The following is a 19,321-nucleotide window of genomic DNA, read 5'->3' as shown; positions in this document are numbered from 1 at the left end:
TGTTTCTATTTTCATTTATTTCATTTTTAAAAAAATTTCTTCTTTTCCTCCTGGTTGAGTTCTCAGTCTCTTGTCTTTTTTTTCCCAATCGTAGTTCGTACCTTTCTATAAACCTATAGACTTCAATAGTAAGTTGGTGCTTTCACAAACAAGTACAACTCAAAAACCCCTACTGTGATGCAGTGGACCTTGCCCAGGTAGCACATCTGGTGGAATACCTTTGGCTAGTTTCTTGGTTACCTCATTTGTGAATGTATGCTTTGTACATTGTATGCCTCAGTGTGTGTATCTGAAAAAGTTGGTATCCAATCTTAAAATGATATTAATGTCTTCACTCTTTTCTTTCTATTAACTCTTTTCCTTAGCTGGGGGTTTTCTTTTTGAATGCTTTTAGTTTTTGGTTTTCTTTTGTTTCTCTTTTTCATGGACTGGATTTTTCTCATACTTGATTCTTATTAATAATAATTTATATAAGATTAGAAAGAATAGATTGTTTTAGAAGGAAGGGATGAATGTTCTGAAAACTGAGCATTTGAGGTACCTGCCTTTCTTATTGATACACTTATCCTTTTGAGATTGAGCACAGCCTGACAATTAAGAGCAGCCAACAGGAAAAGCAGGAAAATAAGTGGAATTTTGGGTCATATTTTTTATATTCAAGATTTAGTTAAATATCTGGTTATTTTATATTTTAGGCAACATAAAATATGACTTTGTTCCTTTTTTACTACTATTAAATATATTTGCCTCAATATATACCTTCTTGGAATAATCTTGTCAATTCTTTTGCTTTGTTTTTTATAGTATAAGAAAAAAATCAGAGTTTGAGTCTGAAATTCAATCTTTGATGAAACTAAGGGGGAAAAATGATGAATTTATTAAGCAACTCTACAGGCAAGCTTATCACCTTGGTGCTATTTTCCACCTAACCAAATTTAAAACAGAGGAATTAGAGGACAAAATAGCAGAAGTGAGAAGAAAATTCAAGGTTTGTATCTTTGTGTTCTTCTAAGTTGTAAAAAAAAGGGGGGGTGATTAACCTGAATTTTATTGATTTATTGATGATAATTTGATTTTAATTTAAACTATACTAGTCTTTTAAAACAAATTCCTCCTTCTGGTAAATCTGAATAAAATCATTTGTCTTCAGAGGCCCAGAATAAATAGAAGAGGAATGAGGCTCAGTGTAGCTAACCAACACTTACGTCTGCTTTTTGCTCTTACTGACTTTAAACTACCTTGGTCACCAGAATAGTGGTGCTTGGTTTAAACTCATCCTGTATATATACTGTATAAGAGTTCTTGCCTATGGTTGGAAGAAGGGATGCTGGGAAGTGCCCTTGCACCCTGCGTAATATAAGAAAAGGGAGGCCTGCAAGTTACTGAATTCCTGAGTACCACATAATTAGTAGACCACAGTGCTGTGGAAAGAACTGCTCATAGGCCTCAAACCTATTCCTAAGTGAGAAATATGATAAATAGCCACTCCATGCCATTTGGCATAGACACTGGCAAAGGCTACTCCATTTTGCCACATGTAAGGGGCAACTTTATGTTTGTTTGTTTGTTTGTTTGTTTGTTTGTTTGTTTGTTTGTTTCTTTCTTTCTTTCTTTCTTTCTTTCTTTCTTTCTTTCTTTCTTTCCTTTCATTTGTTATCCAGTTGACTAACATACAGTGTATACCCTGTGCTCTTGGTTTGGTGGCTAGATTCCCGTGATTCATCGCTTACATACAACACCTAGCGCTCATCCCACCAAGTGCCCTTCACCAATTTTCCCCTCTCTGCCCCCCACCATCAACCCTCAGTTTGGTCTCTGTATTTAAGAGTCTCTTATGGGGGCGCCTGGGTGGCTCAGTCAGTTGAGCATCCGACTTCAGCTCAGGTCATGATCTCACAGTTTGTGGGTTGGAGCCCCGTGTTGACAGCTCGGAGCCTGGAGCCTGCTTCGGATTCTGTGTCTCCCTCTCCCTCTGCCCCTCCCCCACTCACGCTCTGTCTCTGTCTCAAAAATAAATAAAAACATTAAAAAAAATTAAAAAAAAAAAAGAAATCCTGCCACTTGCAGCAACATGGATGGAACTGGAGGGTATTAGGCTAAGTGAAATATGTTTGTTTGTTTATTTTTATTAACTTGTTTTATTTTTATTTTTAAAATTTACATCCAAATTAGCATATAGAGCAACAATGACTTAGTGCCGCTTACCCGTTTAGTCCATCCCCCTCCTACACCCCCTCCGGTAACCCTCAGTTTGTTCTCCATATTTATGAGTCTCTTAGGTTTTGTCCCCCTCCCTGTTTTTATATTATTTTTGCTTCCCTTACCTTGTGTTCACCTGTTTTGTCTCTTAAAGTCCTCATATGAGTGAGGTATATGATTTTTGTCTTTTTCTGACTGACTAATTTCACTTAGCATAATACCCTCCAGTTCCATCCATGTAGTTGCAAATGGCAAGATTTCATTCTTTTTGATTGCCCAGTAATACTCCATTATATATATATATATATACACCACATCTTCTTTATCCATTCATCCATCGATGGACATTTGGGCTCTTTCCATACTTTGGCTATTGTTGACAGTGCTGCCATAAACATGGGGGTGCATGTGTCCTTTTGAAACAGCACACCTGTATCCCTTGGATAAATGCCTAGTAGTGCAATTGCTGGGTCACAGGGTAGTTCTGTTTTAAGTTTTTTGAGGAACCTCCATACTGTTTTCCAGAGTAGCTGCACCAGCTTGCATTCCCACCAACAGTGCAAAAGAGAGCCTTGTTCTCTGCATCCTCGCCAACATCTGTTGTTCCCTGAGTTGTTAATGGTAGCCATTCTGACAGGTGCAAGGTGGTATCTCATTGTGGTTTTGATTTGTATTTCCCTGATGATGAGTGATGTTGAGCATTTTTTCATGTGTTGGTTGGCCATTTGGATGTCTTCTTTGGAGAAGTGTCTATTCATGTCTTTTGCCCATTTCTTCACTGGATTATTTGTTTATGGGGTGTTGAGTTTGATAAGTTCTTTATAGACTTGGGATACTAACCCTTTATCTGATATGTCATTTGTAAATATCTTCTCCCATTCCATCGGTTGCCTTTTATTTCTTTGTGTTGTCTGATGGCTGAGGCTAAGACTTCCAATACTATGCTGAATAACAGTGGCGAGAGTGAACATCCCTGTCTTGTTCCAGACCTCAGGGGGAAAACTCTCAGTTTTGCCCCATTGAGGATGATATCAGCATGGGATCTTTGATATATGGCTTTTATGATCTCCAGGTATGATCCTTCTATCCCAACTTTCTTGAGGGTTTTTATCAAGAAAGGATGCTGTATTTTGTCAAATGCTTTCTCTGCATCTATTGAGAGGATCTTATGGTTCTTGTCCTTTCTTTTACTGATGTGATGAACCACATTGATTGTTTTGCAGATATTGAACCAGCCCTGCATCCCAGGTAGAAGTCCCACTTGGTCGTGGTGAATAATTTTTTTAATGTATTGTTGGATCCAGTTGGCTAATATCTTGTTGAGGATTTTTGCATCCACAGTCATCAGGGAAATTGGTCTATAGTTCTCATTTTCAGTGGGGTCTCTGGTTTTGGAATCAAGTAATGCTGGCTTCACAGAAAGAGTTTGGAAGGTTTCCTTCCATTTCTATCTTTTGGAACAGCTTCAAGAGAATAGGTGTTAACTCTTCCTTAAACGTTTGGTAGAATTTCTCTGGAAAGCCATCTGGCCATGGACTCTTGTTTTTTGGCAGATTTTTTTATTACAATTTCGGTTTCTTTACTGGTCATGGGGCTCTTCAAATTTTCTATTTCTTCCTGTTTCAGTTTTGGTAGTGTATTTGTTTCTAGGAATTTGTCCATTTCTTCCAGATTGCCCATTTCATTAGTGTATAATTTCTCATAGTATTCTCTTATTATTGCTTTTATCTCTGCTGTGTTGGTGGTGATCTCTCCTCTCTCATTCTTGATTTTATTTATTTGGGTCCCTTCCTTTTTCTTTTTGATCAAACTGGCCAGTGGCTTATCAACTTTGTAATTCTTTCAAAGAACCAGTTTCTGGTTTCACTGATAAACTGTTTTTTTTTTTTGGTTTCAGTAGCACTAATTTCTGCTCTAATCTTCATTATTTCCTGTCTTTTGCTAGTTTTGGGTTTTTTTTTTTAATTTTTAAAATGTTTTTATTTATTTTTGAGGCAGGGAGAGACAGAGCATGAACAGGGGAGGGTCAGAGAGAGGGAGACACAGAATCTGAAACAGGCTCCAGAGTCTGAGCTGTCAGCACAGAGCCCGACGCAGGGTTCGAACTCACGGACCGTGAGATCATGACCTGAGCCGAAGTCGGCTGCTTAACCGACTGAGCCACCCAGGCGCCCCTGCTAGTTTTGGGTTTTATTTGCTGTTCTTTTTCCAGGTCTTTAAGGTGTAAGATTAGGTTGTGTATCTGAGATCTTTCTTCCTTCTTTAGGAAGGCCTGGATTGCTAAATACATTCCTCTTATGACTGCCTTTGCTGTGTCCCAGAGGTTTTGGGTTGTGGTGCTGTCATTCTCATTGACTTCCATAAACTTTTTAATTTCCTCTTTAACTTCTTGATTAGCCTAGTAATTCTTTAGTAGGATGTTCTTTAGTCTGCAAGTATTTGTTACCTTTCCAAAATTTTCCTTGTGGTTGATTTTGAGTTTCATAGCTTTGTGGTCTGAAAATATGCACGGTTTGATCTCAATCTTTTTGTACTTACTTAGGGCTGATTTGTGTCCCAGTATATGGTCTATTCTGGAAAATGTTCTATGTGCACTGGAGAAGAATGTATATTCTGCTGCTTTAGGATGAAATGTTCTGAATATATGTGTTAAGTCCATATGGTCCAGTGTGTGATTCAAAGCCATTGTTTCCTTGTTGATTTTTTGATTAGATGATCTGTCCAGTGCTGTGAGTGTGGTGTTGAAGTCTCGTACTATTATGGTATTACTATCAGTGAGTTTCTTTATGTTTGTGATTAATTGATTGATATATTTGGGTGCTCCCACCTTTGGCACATAAATGTTTACAATTAGGTCTACTTGGTGGATAGACCCCTTCATTATGATATAATGCCCTTCTGCATCTCTTGATACAGTCTTTATTGTAAAGTCTACATTGTCTGATATGAGTATGGCTACTCCGGCTTTCTTTTGTTGACCATTAGTATGATAGATGGTTCTCCATCCCCTTATTTTCAATCTGAAGGTGTCTTTAGGTCTAAAGTGGGTTTTTATAGACAGCATATAGATGGATCTTGTTTTCTTATCCATTCTGCTACCTTATGTCTTTTGATTGGAGCATTGAGTCCATTGACATTTAGAATGAGTACTGAAAGATATGAATTTATTGCCATTATCATGCTTATAGAGTTGGAGTTTCTGGTGGTGTTCTCTGGTCCTTTCTAATCTTTGTTGCTTTTGGTATTTATTTATTTATTTATTTACTTATTTATTTATTTATTTCTCTCTCTATATATATTTATATATGCATACACATACATACATATATACATATTCATCTTTTCTCCCCTCAGAGAGTCCCCCTTAAAATTTCTTGCAGGGCTGGTTTAGTGGTCACAAACTCCTTTAATTTTTGTTTGGGAAACTTTTTATCTCTCCTTCTATTTTGAATGACAGTCTTGCTGGATAAAGAATCCTTGGCTGCTTATTTTTCTGATTTAGCACATTGAATATATCCTGCCACTCCTTTCTGGCCTGCCATATTTCTGTGGATAGGTCTGCTGCTACCCTGATCGGTCTTCCCTTGTAGGTTAGGGACTTTTTTTCTCTTGCTGCTTTCATGATTCTCTCCTTGACTGAGTATTTTGTGAATTTGACTATGATATGCCTTGTTGATGGTCGGTTTTTGTTGAATCTAATGGGGGTCCTCTGTGCTTCCTGGATTTTGATGTCTGTGTCTTTCCCCAGGTTAGGAAAGTTTTCCACTATGATTTACTCACATAACCCTTCTACCCCTAATTCTCTCTTTTCTTCTTCTGGGACCCCTGGGATTCTGATGTTGTTCCTTTTTAACGAGTCACTGATTTCTCTAATTTTTAAATTGTGCTCTTTTGTCTTAATCTCCCTCTTTTTTCTGCTTCATTATTCTCTATAAGTTTGTCCTCTATATTGCTGATTCTGTTCTGCCTCATCCATCCTTGCTGCTGCTCCATCCATCCATGATTGAAGCTCAGTTATAGCATTTTTAATTTCAATCTATTTTTTTCTGCTTTTATCTCTGCAGAAAGGGATTCTAGTCTATTTTCAGCTCCAGCTAGTATTCTTATTATCATGATTCTAAATTCTGGTTCAGACATCTTGCTTGTATCTGTGTTGGTTAAATCCCTGGCTGTTGTTTATTTGTGCTCTTTCTTTTGGGGTGAATTCCTTCATTTTGTCATTTTGAAGGGAGAAAAGAAATTAATGAGGTAGAAAAGTTAAGATCAAAAATAATTAAAATTAAAGAAATATTAAAATTAAAAAATTAAACACACACACACAAAATCTAATAAATGATACTAGATCTTAGGTGTGTTTTGGTCTGGGTATTGAATGTGGTTTGAAAGATTAGAGAAAAAAACAGGGGAAAAAAGGAAATCGTTTGAGAATTTGAAAAAATGAATACACTGAAGTAGACTAAAATGAGATGATGGGAGCAAAACAGAATTTGAAAAAAATTTACACAAAAGTAAGGAATATAGGAGGAAAAATATTAAAGAAAATATTTTTAATAAAAATTAAAAATAAAAATGAATTTTTTTCTCTTTATTCAAGAAAAAGAAACAAAAAAGAGAAAAAAGAAAAAAGGAAATCGTTTGAAAATTTGAAAAAGTGAATACACTGTAGTAGACTAAAATAAAATGATGGAAGTAAAATAGAATTTGAAAAAATTTATGTAAAAGCAAAAAGTATATTAAAAATTAAAGAAAAATATTTTTAATAGAAATTGAAGGGAAAAATGAAGTTTTTCACTTTCTTCATTCACGTAAAGACAAGAAACAGAAAAGAAAAAAGAAAAAAAAACAAGGAAATCATTTGAAAATTTGAAAAGGTGAGAATACACTGAAGTAGACTAAAATCGAATGATGGAAGTAAGATAAAATTTGAAAAAATTTACACAAAAGGAAAAAATATAGTAAAAAAATTAAAGAAAAATATTTTTAATAAAAATTGAAAATAAAAATGAATTTTTTCTCTTTCTGTATTCAAGAAAAAGAATAGTGTAAAGAGAGAAAAAAAGAAAAAAAAAAGAAAATTGAATAGATAGACCTGCTAATAGATTGAAATAGCGGTGAAATTACTTCGTTTTCCCCTAGAAGTCAGATTATGTAGCACTTTATAGTCCATCAAGTAAGTAGGCGGTGAGCCTTGTGTTCTTGAAGAGTGAGGTTGGCCCAGTTGTGCAGGGCTCAGTGTAACGGCTCCGTTCTTCACTAGATGGCGCAGCTAGCCTACTGGGGTGGATTGTTGGGGCACTCGTAGGTGCGTATGCGTGGGAGCAGTGAAAATGGCGTCACCCAGCTACCCAGTCTCTAGTATGGGAACTCTGTTCTCTCCTATCAGCAATCATGCACCCGTCCTCTGTCTTCAGTTTCCGTCCACTCCCCGCTTCTTCACTGTTCGTGACCAAGCCCCAGGCAGTACCTCTCTCCCGAGTTTTGTCTCAGATGTGGCTGTTTTCCCCATCCCTTACTTCTGACGGACTGCAGCTTTGACCTGTTCTGCCCCTCTGAGGGAGGGTCTCACTGAGCAGTGGCTGAATGCCAGCTGCACCCAGGAATGCCTGCTGGACCCTGCTGCTGCGAGTGCCCCAAGACTGGCCAGGTGCCAGCCCGCCCCAGAAAAAGTTCATGAGATAGTGTAGCAGCAGCTTTTCAGGGATTATGGAAAAATCACAACACACATCTGGCACCAGGCTTCACACTTAATGACCTTGTTCCAGCATGAGCAAATGTGACCATTTTCTGGGGTCTGCTGGGACCAGGTGGCTTCAACAGTCTCCACCAAATGTCCTTCCAGCATTGGAGCCACTTTTCCCCATGTGGGCTGAGAACCTCCCAGAACCCACTCTGTTCCTGGGGATTTGCCCTTCCACTAGAGCACCACCAGGTATGGAGCTGTGGAGTTGCAGCCTTTGCGATCCCCTTGTTTACAGTCTTAATGGAATTTAAACCCTCTGCTTTCTCCTTTCTCCCTTTTTAGTTTAGTCCCTGCGGCTGTTTCCAATTTTCCACCTTCTCTCCAGCTGCTTTTGGGGAGGGGTACTTTTCCCGTATTCTCCCCTGCCCCAGTCTCCGTCCTCTCTCTGCCTGCAAACGTGGTTCTCTGCCTGCTGCCGGCTCCTCTCTCCCCAAGTTCACCTCCCCATGCCGCATACCTGCTGAATTCTGTGGTTCAGGTTGTGCAGATTGTTGTGCTAATCCTCCAATCAGTTTTCTAGGTGTGTAGGATGGTTTAGTGTTGGTCTGGCTGTATTTCATAGACGCAAGACACACACAAAACTTCCATGCTGTTCCGCCATCGTGGCTCCTCCTCTATCTTTGAGAGTGAGAGGGAGAGACACATGCAGAGTGTGAGTGGGGGAGGGGCAGAGAGAGAGGAAGACACAGAATCAGAAGTAGGCTCCAGGCTCTGAGCTGTCAGCACAGAGCCTGATGTGGGGCTCAAACCCACGAACTGTGAGATTATCACTGCAGCTGAAGTTGGTCGCTTAACTGACTGAGCCACCCAGGTGCCCCTGTAAGGGACCACTTTAACAGGCTACTTTTGTCCATCACACCTCACACACACACTTCTCCCATCTTTGGCATTTACTTATCAAAGACTTATTATCATATAGTTATCTGTAAAATATAGAATCTGTATTCTGTGTTCAAGCCTTTCACTAGCACTTTATTCAGTGAAGACTTTCTCATGTGCTTTCTAAATTTAGGATACTTAGATTGTCTTCCAGTAAATGTTTCTTTACTGAGAAACTGAGATTTTGTTCCTCCATTGAATCCACCTGTTCAACAGAGTTGGTTTATTGTGCGCATATCCCTTATCATGGGTTGTTCAGAGGGTTTTTTCATACCATATATGTGCCAAAGTTAATATGATAGAAATCACGTATAGTAAAAATTAACCTCAAAGTTGTTTTAAAAATATAAATCATGTTATTTTCCATATAGTTTAGCATATATAACACTGTGGATGTCGTTTATAATTTTAAAACATTTTTCATTAATATGCATTTGTCTATGACCAATAATTAATTTTTTTCATTGAGGATATCAATGAATACATAAACCACTGATTTGGCTACTTAACAATGTGTTTTAATTTTTTCACTGGACAGGAAACCTTTGTTCACATATTATCTCAGAGCTGTTACAACCTACCTTTAATAGTTCAGCTATATGGCTTCACTAGCCTGAGTCATTCAATTATTAAGAAGGATGTTACATTAAATTATTTTTTTCTAAGTTTTCCTGATGCCATAAAATGCAATTTATAGGTTAAATGCAAATTTGAGGTAACTCTTCTGTACTTGCTTTGGCAACCTAAGGCAAAGTGTAAGTGTCCCCCTTGTTTGATGCAAGTGAAATTGAAAGCATTGAGGCATTGTTAATCAAGTCCTTTCCCTACCCTATAGTAGCTGAGACACAACCAGAAAGAAGCAACAGAAAGATATTACTCAAGTTAGGAAATAATTCCACATTGCTAGACACTTCTACTGATCTCTGAGCTGAATATATAGGGCACTAAATTTCTGTGATATACACATGTGTATCTGTGTCAGAATGGTAACGAATTAAAAATGAATTTCTAGATAGTCCTTAGATAAATCAGGTTGGGAATAATTCAAGTTTGTAGTTTCTGCCTTTGTAATGACCTCCACTGTCTTTCGTTGACTAAGTAATAAATATCTATAAAGTTTTCTGAGTCTTGGCATCATGTTTTTTCTTGCAGGTAACTTTATGTATTTGTTGATCTTGGCCTAACATTAGTCCTTAATTCAGGTCTTCTAGAAATTATAGCATTACCACCTCTGACCTAACTCTGAGAAATAACCTTTTGAAACCTTAGAGGTGGAATTTCTGAATTATGTTTCCTCAAATTGATGCACCTGTACAATTCCTAATAAGTTTTACACTGGAAACCACCCTGAACAATCAAGATATTTGTCAGGTTCTGAAGTTTTCCAGCTATTACAGATGACTTGTCCCAATTTTTTCATACCTTCAATGCCAGTGACTGACCTATTCAGAAAAGACGTGATTAGCCAAGTCGCAGGATAAAATTATCCACAGTGATGGAAGATAAATCAATAAAAGGGTAATATGTATTCAATTATGGTATTGATGGAATGAACAGAAAATCATTCAGTGTTGTCTGAAGAATGTAATATATTGTAACAAGGAAAATCTTGAAAGCTTTTATCAGATATTAAGTACTTCTCAACATTTAAATAGAAGGATTTTGTGCAAGCTGCAGGAATGTAGAGGGTTTTTTGCTTGAACATACTGGAGTTTTGCTGGAAAAGTAGAATATCAGGATCATCTGGTTCCAGGTAAAAATCCTAGTACTAGAACTAAGTGGAAACTTAGTAGAAAAGAAAAAAGGAAATAGAGTTTTCTGCAGATCTATTATAGGCTAGACTCTTTATACATGTTAATTAATTCGTGGTCACAATACTGTGAAGTTGTTACTAGTATGTACATTTTGGGGTGAAGTGGTTTTCCCAAAGTAACATTGCTTTTAGGTAGCTGTGTAGAATTTGTACACAAGGTTTTCTGATGCTGGGTTTAGTATAAACTAGTCAGACACTAGGTAGGCATATACTCCAACCAAAGAAAATTCATTCAGGCTCAAAATTTCATAATGACAATATTAGGGATCACCTTTTAGCCTTTATATTTTAGAGAACCATTAGGGTCACAGCAAAATTGGGAGAAAGTACAGAGATTTCCCATATACCTCAAGCCCTTTCGGTGCTGTCCCTATACAGCCTTTCTCCCACTGATGGCAACCATGGTAACCACTGATCTTTTATTCCATAGTTTTGCCTTTTCCAAAATACCATATAGTTGGAATCCTACAGTATATATAGCCTTTTCATATTGGATTCTTTCACTTATTCATATGCATTCAAGGTTCCTTCATGTCTTTTCTTGGCTTGATAGCTCATTTCTTTTTAGCACTGAATAGTATTCTATATCTGGATATACCACAATTTATTTAAGCATTCACCTATTAAAGAGCATCTTGGTTGCTTCCAAGTCTGGGCAGTTATAAAGAAAGCTACTAGAAACATCCATGTGCAGGTTTTTATGTGGATATAAGTTTTAAACTCCTTTGAGTATGAAATAAGGAACATAATTGCTGGATATTATAATTAGTAAATATTTACTTTTTTGTGTGTTTTTAAAAAATGTTTATTTTGAGAGGGAGAGAGGGTGTGAGTGGGGGGAGGGACAGAGACAGAGAGAGAAAGAGAGGGAATCCAAGCAGGACCTGCACTGTCAGCACATAACCCAACAGAAGGCTCAGTCTCATGAACTGTGAGATCATAACCTGAGCCAAAATCAAGAGTCAGATGCTTAACTGACTGAACCACCTAGGCACCCCAGTATATGTTTAGTTTTGTAAAAAACTGCCAAACTGTCTTACAAAGTGGCTGTACCATTTTTCATTCCTGCCAGCAATGCATGAGAGTTCCTGTTATTCCAAAGCCTTGCCAATAGTTGATGTTGTCAGTAATCAGGATTTTGGCCATTGTAATAGCTGTGTAGTGATATTTCACTGTTGCTTTAATTTACATTTCTGTGATGACATATGAAGTATATACTTACTTGCCATTGTATATCTTCTTTGGTGAGTTGCATGTTAAGGTCTTTGACCTCCTCTTTTAAGTAATCTCTACATCCAGTATGGGGCTCGAACTAACAGTCCCAAGATCAAGTGTCCCATGTTCTACCAACAGAACCAGCCAGGCACCCCAACATCTTTGATGCTTCTTTTATTGGGTTGTTTTCTTACTGTTGAGTTTCCAGAGTATTTTGTATATTTTGGATAACCAATCTTTATCAGATTTGTCTTCTGCAAATATTTGCTCCCAGTTTGTGACTTCTCATTCTTTTGACCTTGGCTTTCACAGAGCTAAAGGCTTTAGTTTTTTTTTTTTTTTTCAACGTTTATTTATTTTTGGGACAGAGAGAGACAGAGCATGAACGGGGGAGGGGCAGAGAGAGAGGGAGACACAGAATCGGAAATAGGCTCCAGGCTCTGAGCCATCAGCCCAGAGCCTGACGCGGGGCTCGAACTCGCGGACCGCGAGATCGTGACCTGGCTGAAGTCGGACGCTTAACCGACTGCGCCACCCAGGCGCCCCTAAAGGCTTTAGTTTTAATGAAACCCAACTTATCAATTATTTCTTTCATGGATCATGCTTTGGTGTTGTATCTAAAAAGTCATTGTCACACTGGACCAGATGGACTTAACATGTATATTCAGAACATTTTATCCTAAAGTAGCAGAATATGTATTCTTCTCCAGTGCACATGGAACGTTCTCCAGAATAGACCACATACTGGGACACAAATCACCCCTTAGCAAGTATAAAAAGATCGAGATCGTACCATGCATATTTTCAGGCCACAAAGCTATCAAACTCAAAATCAACCACAAGAAAAAAAAAAAAAGTTGGAAAGGTAACAAATACTTGGAGACTGAAGAACATCCTACTAAAGAATGAATGGGCTAACCAACAAGTTAAAGAGGAAATTAAAAAGTACATGGAAGCCAATGAAAATGATAACACCACAACCCAAAGCCTCAGATGCAGCAAAAGCAGTCATAAGAGGAATGTATTTAGCAATCCAGGCCTTCCTAAGGAAGGAAGAAAGATCTCAGATACACAACCTAATCTTACACCTTAAAGAGCTGGAAAAAGAACAGCAAATAAAACCCAAAACTAACAGAAGACAGGAAATAATGAAGATTAGAGCAGAAATTAATGCTATTGAAACGAAAAAAACAGTAGACCAGTGAAACCAGAAACTGGTTCTTTGAAAGAATTACAAAATTGATAAGCCACTGGCCAGTTTGATCAAAAAGAAAAAGGAAGGGACCCAAATAAATAAAATCAAGAATGAGAGAGGAGAGATCACCACCAACACAGCAGAGATAAAAGCAATAATAAGAGAATACTATGAGAAATTATACACTAATGAAATGGGCAATCTGGAAGAAATGGACAAATTCCTAGAAACAAATACACTACCAAAACTGAAACAGGAAGAAATAGAAAATTTGAAGAGACCCATGACCAGTAAAGAAACCGAAATTGTAATAAAAAAATCTGCCAAAAAACAAGAGTCCATGGCCAGATGGCTTTCCAGAGAAATTCTACCAAACGTTTAAGGAAGAGTTAACACCTATTCTCTTGAAGCTGTTCCAAAAGATAGAAATGGAAGGAAACCTTCCAAACTCTTTCTGTGAAGCCAGCATTACTTGATTCCAAAACCAGAGACCCCACTGAAAATGAGAACTATAGACCAATTTCCCTGATGACTGTGGATGCAAAAATCCTCAACAAGATATTAGCCAACTGGATCCAACAATACATTAAAAAAATTATTCACCACGACCAAGTGGGACTTCTACCTGGGATGCAGGGCTGGTTCAATATCTGCAAAACAATCAATGTGGTTCATCACATCAGTAAAAGAAAGGACAAGAACCATAAGATCCTCTCAATAGATGCAGAGAAAGCATTTGACAAAATACAGCATCCTTTCTTGATAAAAACCCTCAAGAAAGTTGGGATAGAAGGATCATACCTGGAGATCATAAAAGCCATATATCAAAGATCCCATGCTGATATCATCCTCAATGGGGCAAAACTGAGAGTTTTCCCCCTGAGGTCTGGAACAAGACAGGGATGTTCACTCTCGCCACTGTTATTCAGCATAGTATTGGAAGTCTTAGCCTCAGCCATCAGACAACACAAAGAAATAAAAGGCAACCGATGGAATGGGAGAAGATATTTACAAATGACATATCAGATAAAGGGTTAGTATCCCAAGTCTATAAAGAACTTATCAAACTCAACACCCCATAAACAAATAATCCAGTGAAGAAATGGGCAAAAGACATGAATAGACACTTCTCCAAAGAAGACATCCAGATGGCCAACCAACACATGAAAAAATGCTCAACATCACTCATCATCAGGGAAATACAAATCAAAACCACAATGAGATACCACCTTGCACCTGTCAGAATGGCTACCATTAACAACTCAGGGAACAACAGATGTTGGCGAGGATGCAGAGAACAAGGCTCTCTTTTGCACTGTTGGTGGGAATGCAAGCTGGTGCAGCTACTCTGGAAAACAGTATGGAGGTTCCTCAAAAAACTAAAAACAGAACTACCCTGTGACCCAGCAATTTTACTACTAGGCATTTATCCAAGGGATACAGGTGTGCTGTTTCTAAGGGACACATGCACCCCCATGTTTATGGCAGCACTGTCAACAATAGCCAAAGTATGGAAAGAGCCCAAATGTCCATCGATGGATGAATGGATAAAGAAGATGTGGTGTATATATATATATAATGGAGTATTACTGGGCAATCAAAAAGAATGAAATCTTGCCATTTGCAACTACATGGATGGAACTGGAGGGTATTATGCTAAGTGAAATTAGTCAGAGAAAGACAAAAATCATATGACTTCACTTATCTGAGGACTTTAATAGACAAAACATGTGAACACAAGGTAAGGGAAGCAAAAATAATATAAAAACAGGGAGGGGGACAAAACCTAAGAGACTCTTAAATATGGAGAACAAACAGGGTTACTGGAGGGGTTGTGGGAGGGGGGATGGGCTAAATGGGTAAAGAATCTACTCTTGAAATCACTGTTGCACTATATGCTAACTAACTTGGATGTAAATAAAAAAATAAAAATTAAAAAACAAGAATAAGTCATTGTCATACCCAAGAACATCTAAGATTTTTTGTTATTTTCTAGTGTTTTTTTTTGTTATACCTTTAGGTTTATGATCCATTGTGAGTTAATTTTTATGAAAGGTGTAAAGTGTATCTAGCTTTGTTTCTCTTTGCATGTGGATGTCCACTTGTTCTAGCACCATTTATTGAAGAGATTGTCTTTGCTCCATTGTGTTGTCTTTGCTTTTTTGTGGAAGAGCAGTTGACTATTTGTGGACTCTTTTTTGTTCCAGTTTTCTATTTGTCTATTCTTTTGCCAGTGCTATACTGTCTTGAATAATATAGCTTTCTAGTATATCTTGATGTTGAGTGTGTTCATGTCTGTTGCTTTTTTTTGTTTTTCAATATTGTTTTGGCTCTGCTGGGTCTTTGCCACTCCTTATAAACTGGCAGATAGGAAAACAATTGAAGATTGGGGATTCACATTGTGTCTTGCAACTGTTCTGTAATTGCTTAATATTTCCAGGAGTATTTTTGTTAATTCTTTTAGATTTTCACATGTACAATCATGTCATCTGAAAACAAGAGCAAATTTATTTATTCCTTCCAAATCTGTATGTTTTTTACTTATTATTATTATTATTATTATTATTATTATTATTATTATTATTTTGGTCAATGCATTTTCAAGAACTTCCAGTACAACATTGAAAAAGAATGTTGAGATGGATTATCCTTGCCTTGTACCTGATCCTAGTGGGAGAGCTTTCTTTTCTCACCATAAACTTTTGTGTTAGCTGTAGGTTTTTGTAAACATTCTTTACCAAGTCAAGGAACATCCCATTCCCTCCCCCCATTTTAACTTATTGAGGGTCTTACAGTAATGCTGTCTCATAGAATGAGTTAAGAGTATCCATCTGTTTCTATCCTCTGAAAGAGATTGTAGAAATTTAGTATAATTTCTTACTTAAATGTTTGTAGAATTATTCACTGGGGAACCCATGGGGGCCTTGTGCTTTCTGTTTTGGAAAGTAATTAATTATTAATTCCATTTCCTTAATAGATGTCAGCATATTTAGATGATATGTTTCTTCTTGTATGAGTTTTGGCAGATTATGTCTTTCAAGAAATTGTTCTATTTCATCTAGGTTACCTAATTCTTGAAAATAGAGTTTTTCATAGTATTCCTTTATTTTCTTTCAATATCCATGAGATCTAGTTACATCACTGCTTTCATTTCTGATATTAGTAATTTGTGTCCTCTATCTTTTTTCTTAGTTTGTCTGGATTCAGGCTTATCAAGTGTTATTGCTCTTTTGAAAGAACCAGATTTTAGTTTCATTGATTTTTTTTCTATGATTTTCTGTTTTCAATTTCATTGATTTCTGCTCTAATTCTTATTATTTCTCTTCTTCTGCTTAGTTTTAATTTAATTTTCTCTCCTTCCAGTTTTCTGAGATTTAAACCTATATTATTGATGTTAGATCTTTCTTCTTTTCTAATATACACACTCAGTACTATAAATTTCCTTTTAAGCAATGCTTTTGCTGCATCACACAAATTTTGATAAATTGCGTTTTGTTTTTATTTAGTTCAAACTATTTCAAAATTTTTCTTCAGATTTATTCCTTGGCTATACATTTTTAAGAAATATGTTGTTTAGTGTGTACACATTTGGGTATTTTCCAATTAACTTTCTGTTACTGATTTCTAGTTTAATTCCATTGTGGTCTGACAGTAAACATTGTATGATTTCTAGTTTTTCTAGTTTTTTAAATTTGTTTAGCAGTTCAGGGATCATTTTTAATCCTAGAAAAAGACACTCTGTTATGTCTTTATAATGTTCTAGGCCACAGTCATCTGGTCTATAACTTTATAGTTTAGAAGGTTATGTTACTGCTTGGATTCTTTTTCACATATTTATAACAACCCTTAACTCTTCTTTAGAGAAGAATCTTGGCCTTTCCTTCAAATACTATTTGTTAATATCTAAGACAAAGTTTATAAAGGACCTTCATCTGAGTAAAGTAAAAATTAAAACCTTCTAAAACACTTTCTTGGGGGTCATAACTTTTACCACTTCAGGCCTATTTAGATAATGTCCAGTTCAATTAACAGAATAAAATAGATGTAATAAGCCCAAATTTGGTTTGTACACTATACAGCTTCTATCACAATTTCAGGTGAGACTGGTGGTATTTTAAAATGGTTATAAAATGGACATTCTGATTATTTATTTATTTTGATTCTTGAGGATTTATGCCTATCAGTCAAATCTAAAGTGTATTACTCTTGACTTATATACAATAATTTTTATTGAATTAGGAGTTGATACTACATCCTGGACTTTTAACAAATCTTGGTAAGGGGCACCTCTGTGGCTCAGTTAGTTAAGCATCCAATTTCAGCTCAGGTCATGATCTCACAATTCATGAGTTCAAGTTCCGTGTCAGGCTCTGTCCTGACAGCTTGCAGCCAGGAGCCTGCTTTGGATTCTATGTCTCCCTCCGTGTCTGCACCTTCCCCATTTGCACTCTTTCTCTCTCTTTCAAAACTAAATAAACATTTACAAAAATTTAAAAAAAAAAGTTCCTAAAAGTAATGGCCAAAACTGACTACTGCTACTTGGTTTTTTAAATTAATGAAAGAGGTAGTCCTATTGTTCAAGATGGTTAAAAACCTATACACTTAAGTTATGTTAGAATTCAGAACTAGGATTAACTTTCTTGATAAAATTATATTCCTTTTCTAATGATAATTGGGCAGTCTTTAATGTTTCCTGTTTCCTTCTGCTTTAAACGGTCCAGAAGCTCAGAATCATTTACAGTATACATTGCTAGCACCGTCACTCTTCGTTACTCCTTTCTGTGTTCCAGATTTACAACTTTGATCATAAGTACACAAAAGAGTACTTTTACTTTTGGTTCATTGTGTTTAAGTTACTAAGATTCTTCCCTACTCTATTCAGAGATAAAATACTTTGCCAACGTGAAGGTCAAGGAAGCCATTAACTGTAATATTGGGAGTGTCCACATTAATGATAAATGTTTGCTGGGGAAAAGAGGGAAGGAAGGTACAGACAAAACAGAAATCGTGTGAAGCTATAGTAGGATTTAAGTCCCTCAAATGTTGTGTCAAGCTTCAGAAGAGTTAATTTTTCTAACACATATTTAGGAGTAATACACCTAAAAATGTGATAAAAATAAAGAATTAGACACTCAGTATTCTTAATGATGTAAAACAGTTGAGGACAAAATAAAACTTTATTTGTCTTGCTGGGAACAGAACTTCCTTCCTCATTCTACTAGTTTAGAGCCTTGTCAGAAAAAAATGTAGTATATTGGCTCATTAGAATTTTCATTGTGATTTGTTGATTTTCATTTAAATCTATGAATTTTGGGGGCAACTGGATGGCTCAATGGGTTGTGTCCGACTCTTGGTTTTGGCTCAGGTCATGATCTCACTGTTCACGAGAACAAGCTCTGGATCAGGCTCTGCGCCGACTGCACAGAGCCTGCTTGGGATTCTCTCTCTCCCTCTCTGGCTCTCTCTCTCTCTCTCTCTCTCAGAATAAATAAATAAACTAAAAAAAAAATAAATCTATGATTTTTGTTTCTATTTTTTCCTCCCTTTTCTAAATGAAACGTGATTTTGTTGAAAGGGTGTGGATTTTGGAGTCACATGTTTCTTAATTTGAATTCTGGTTCTTTTTTCTGAGAATATTGAGAATATTGTGATCCCGTAAATGAGTGTAATAATACATGTATTATACCTGTGTGTGATAATATTGTATATAGAACATTTAACTTGGAGCCTGAAAAATAATAAACTCTCACAAGTATTAGGGATAAACAACATAAAGAGTATTCCATAAAATGGGGCTTCCTAAACTCTTTGATAGCTGACTTACATTTAACTCTGGAGTCTATTTCCTAATAAATATATAGATTCTAAATAACACATTGAAAGTAGTAATAGCTATTTGTTGAATGTTTGATGCCAATGTTGCCTCAGGTAAACTATTATATATGTATAATAGTTTAATGTATATAATAGCTTATATATGCATATATAATTCTTCTTGTACTTCCACAATAATTTTGTGGAAAAGAAATGTTATCCCAGTTTTACTTATGTGAAAACTAATATTTGATAAGTGTTAAGACATATTGATATAGCAACTCTGATAACCTGTACTCTGTAAATTGGTAGAACCTTTCTGGGAAGTAATTTATCAATATCTGTAAATAATGTTTTTTATCTATTTTAAAAAATGTTAGGGGCGTCTGGGCGTCGGTTGAGCCTCCAGCTTCAGCTTAGGTTATGATCTCACGGTTTGTGGGTTCGAGCCCCATGTCGGGCTGTG

At 36.6% G+C, this 19,321-nt stretch overlaps 1 protein-coding gene across 3 annotated transcripts in view; it reads left to right on the top strand.

Moving 5' to 3' along the window:
• Positions 1 to 19,321, top strand: part of CCDC178 (coiled-coil domain containing 178) — a 406,037-nt gene that overhangs the window by 117,936 nt on the left and 268,780 nt on the right. For all 3 annotated transcript variants that reach the window (XM_043558557.1, XM_043558558.1, XM_043558559.1), the window contains one exon: positions 805 to 988. In XM_043558557.1, coding sequence (XP_043414492.1) covers positions 805 to 988 — 184 coding nt within the window. The remainder of the gene's footprint in view (positions 1 to 804; positions 989 to 19,321) is intronic.

Source organism: Prionailurus bengalensis, chromosome D3 (genome assembly GCF_016509475.1).
Source record: "Prionailurus bengalensis isolate Pbe53 chromosome D3, Fcat_Pben_1.1_paternal_pri, whole genome shotgun sequence".
Taxonomy (NCBI): domain Eukaryota; kingdom Metazoa; phylum Chordata; class Mammalia; order Carnivora; family Felidae; genus Prionailurus; species Prionailurus bengalensis.
This window is presented reverse-complemented; position numbering and strand designations above follow the sequence as displayed.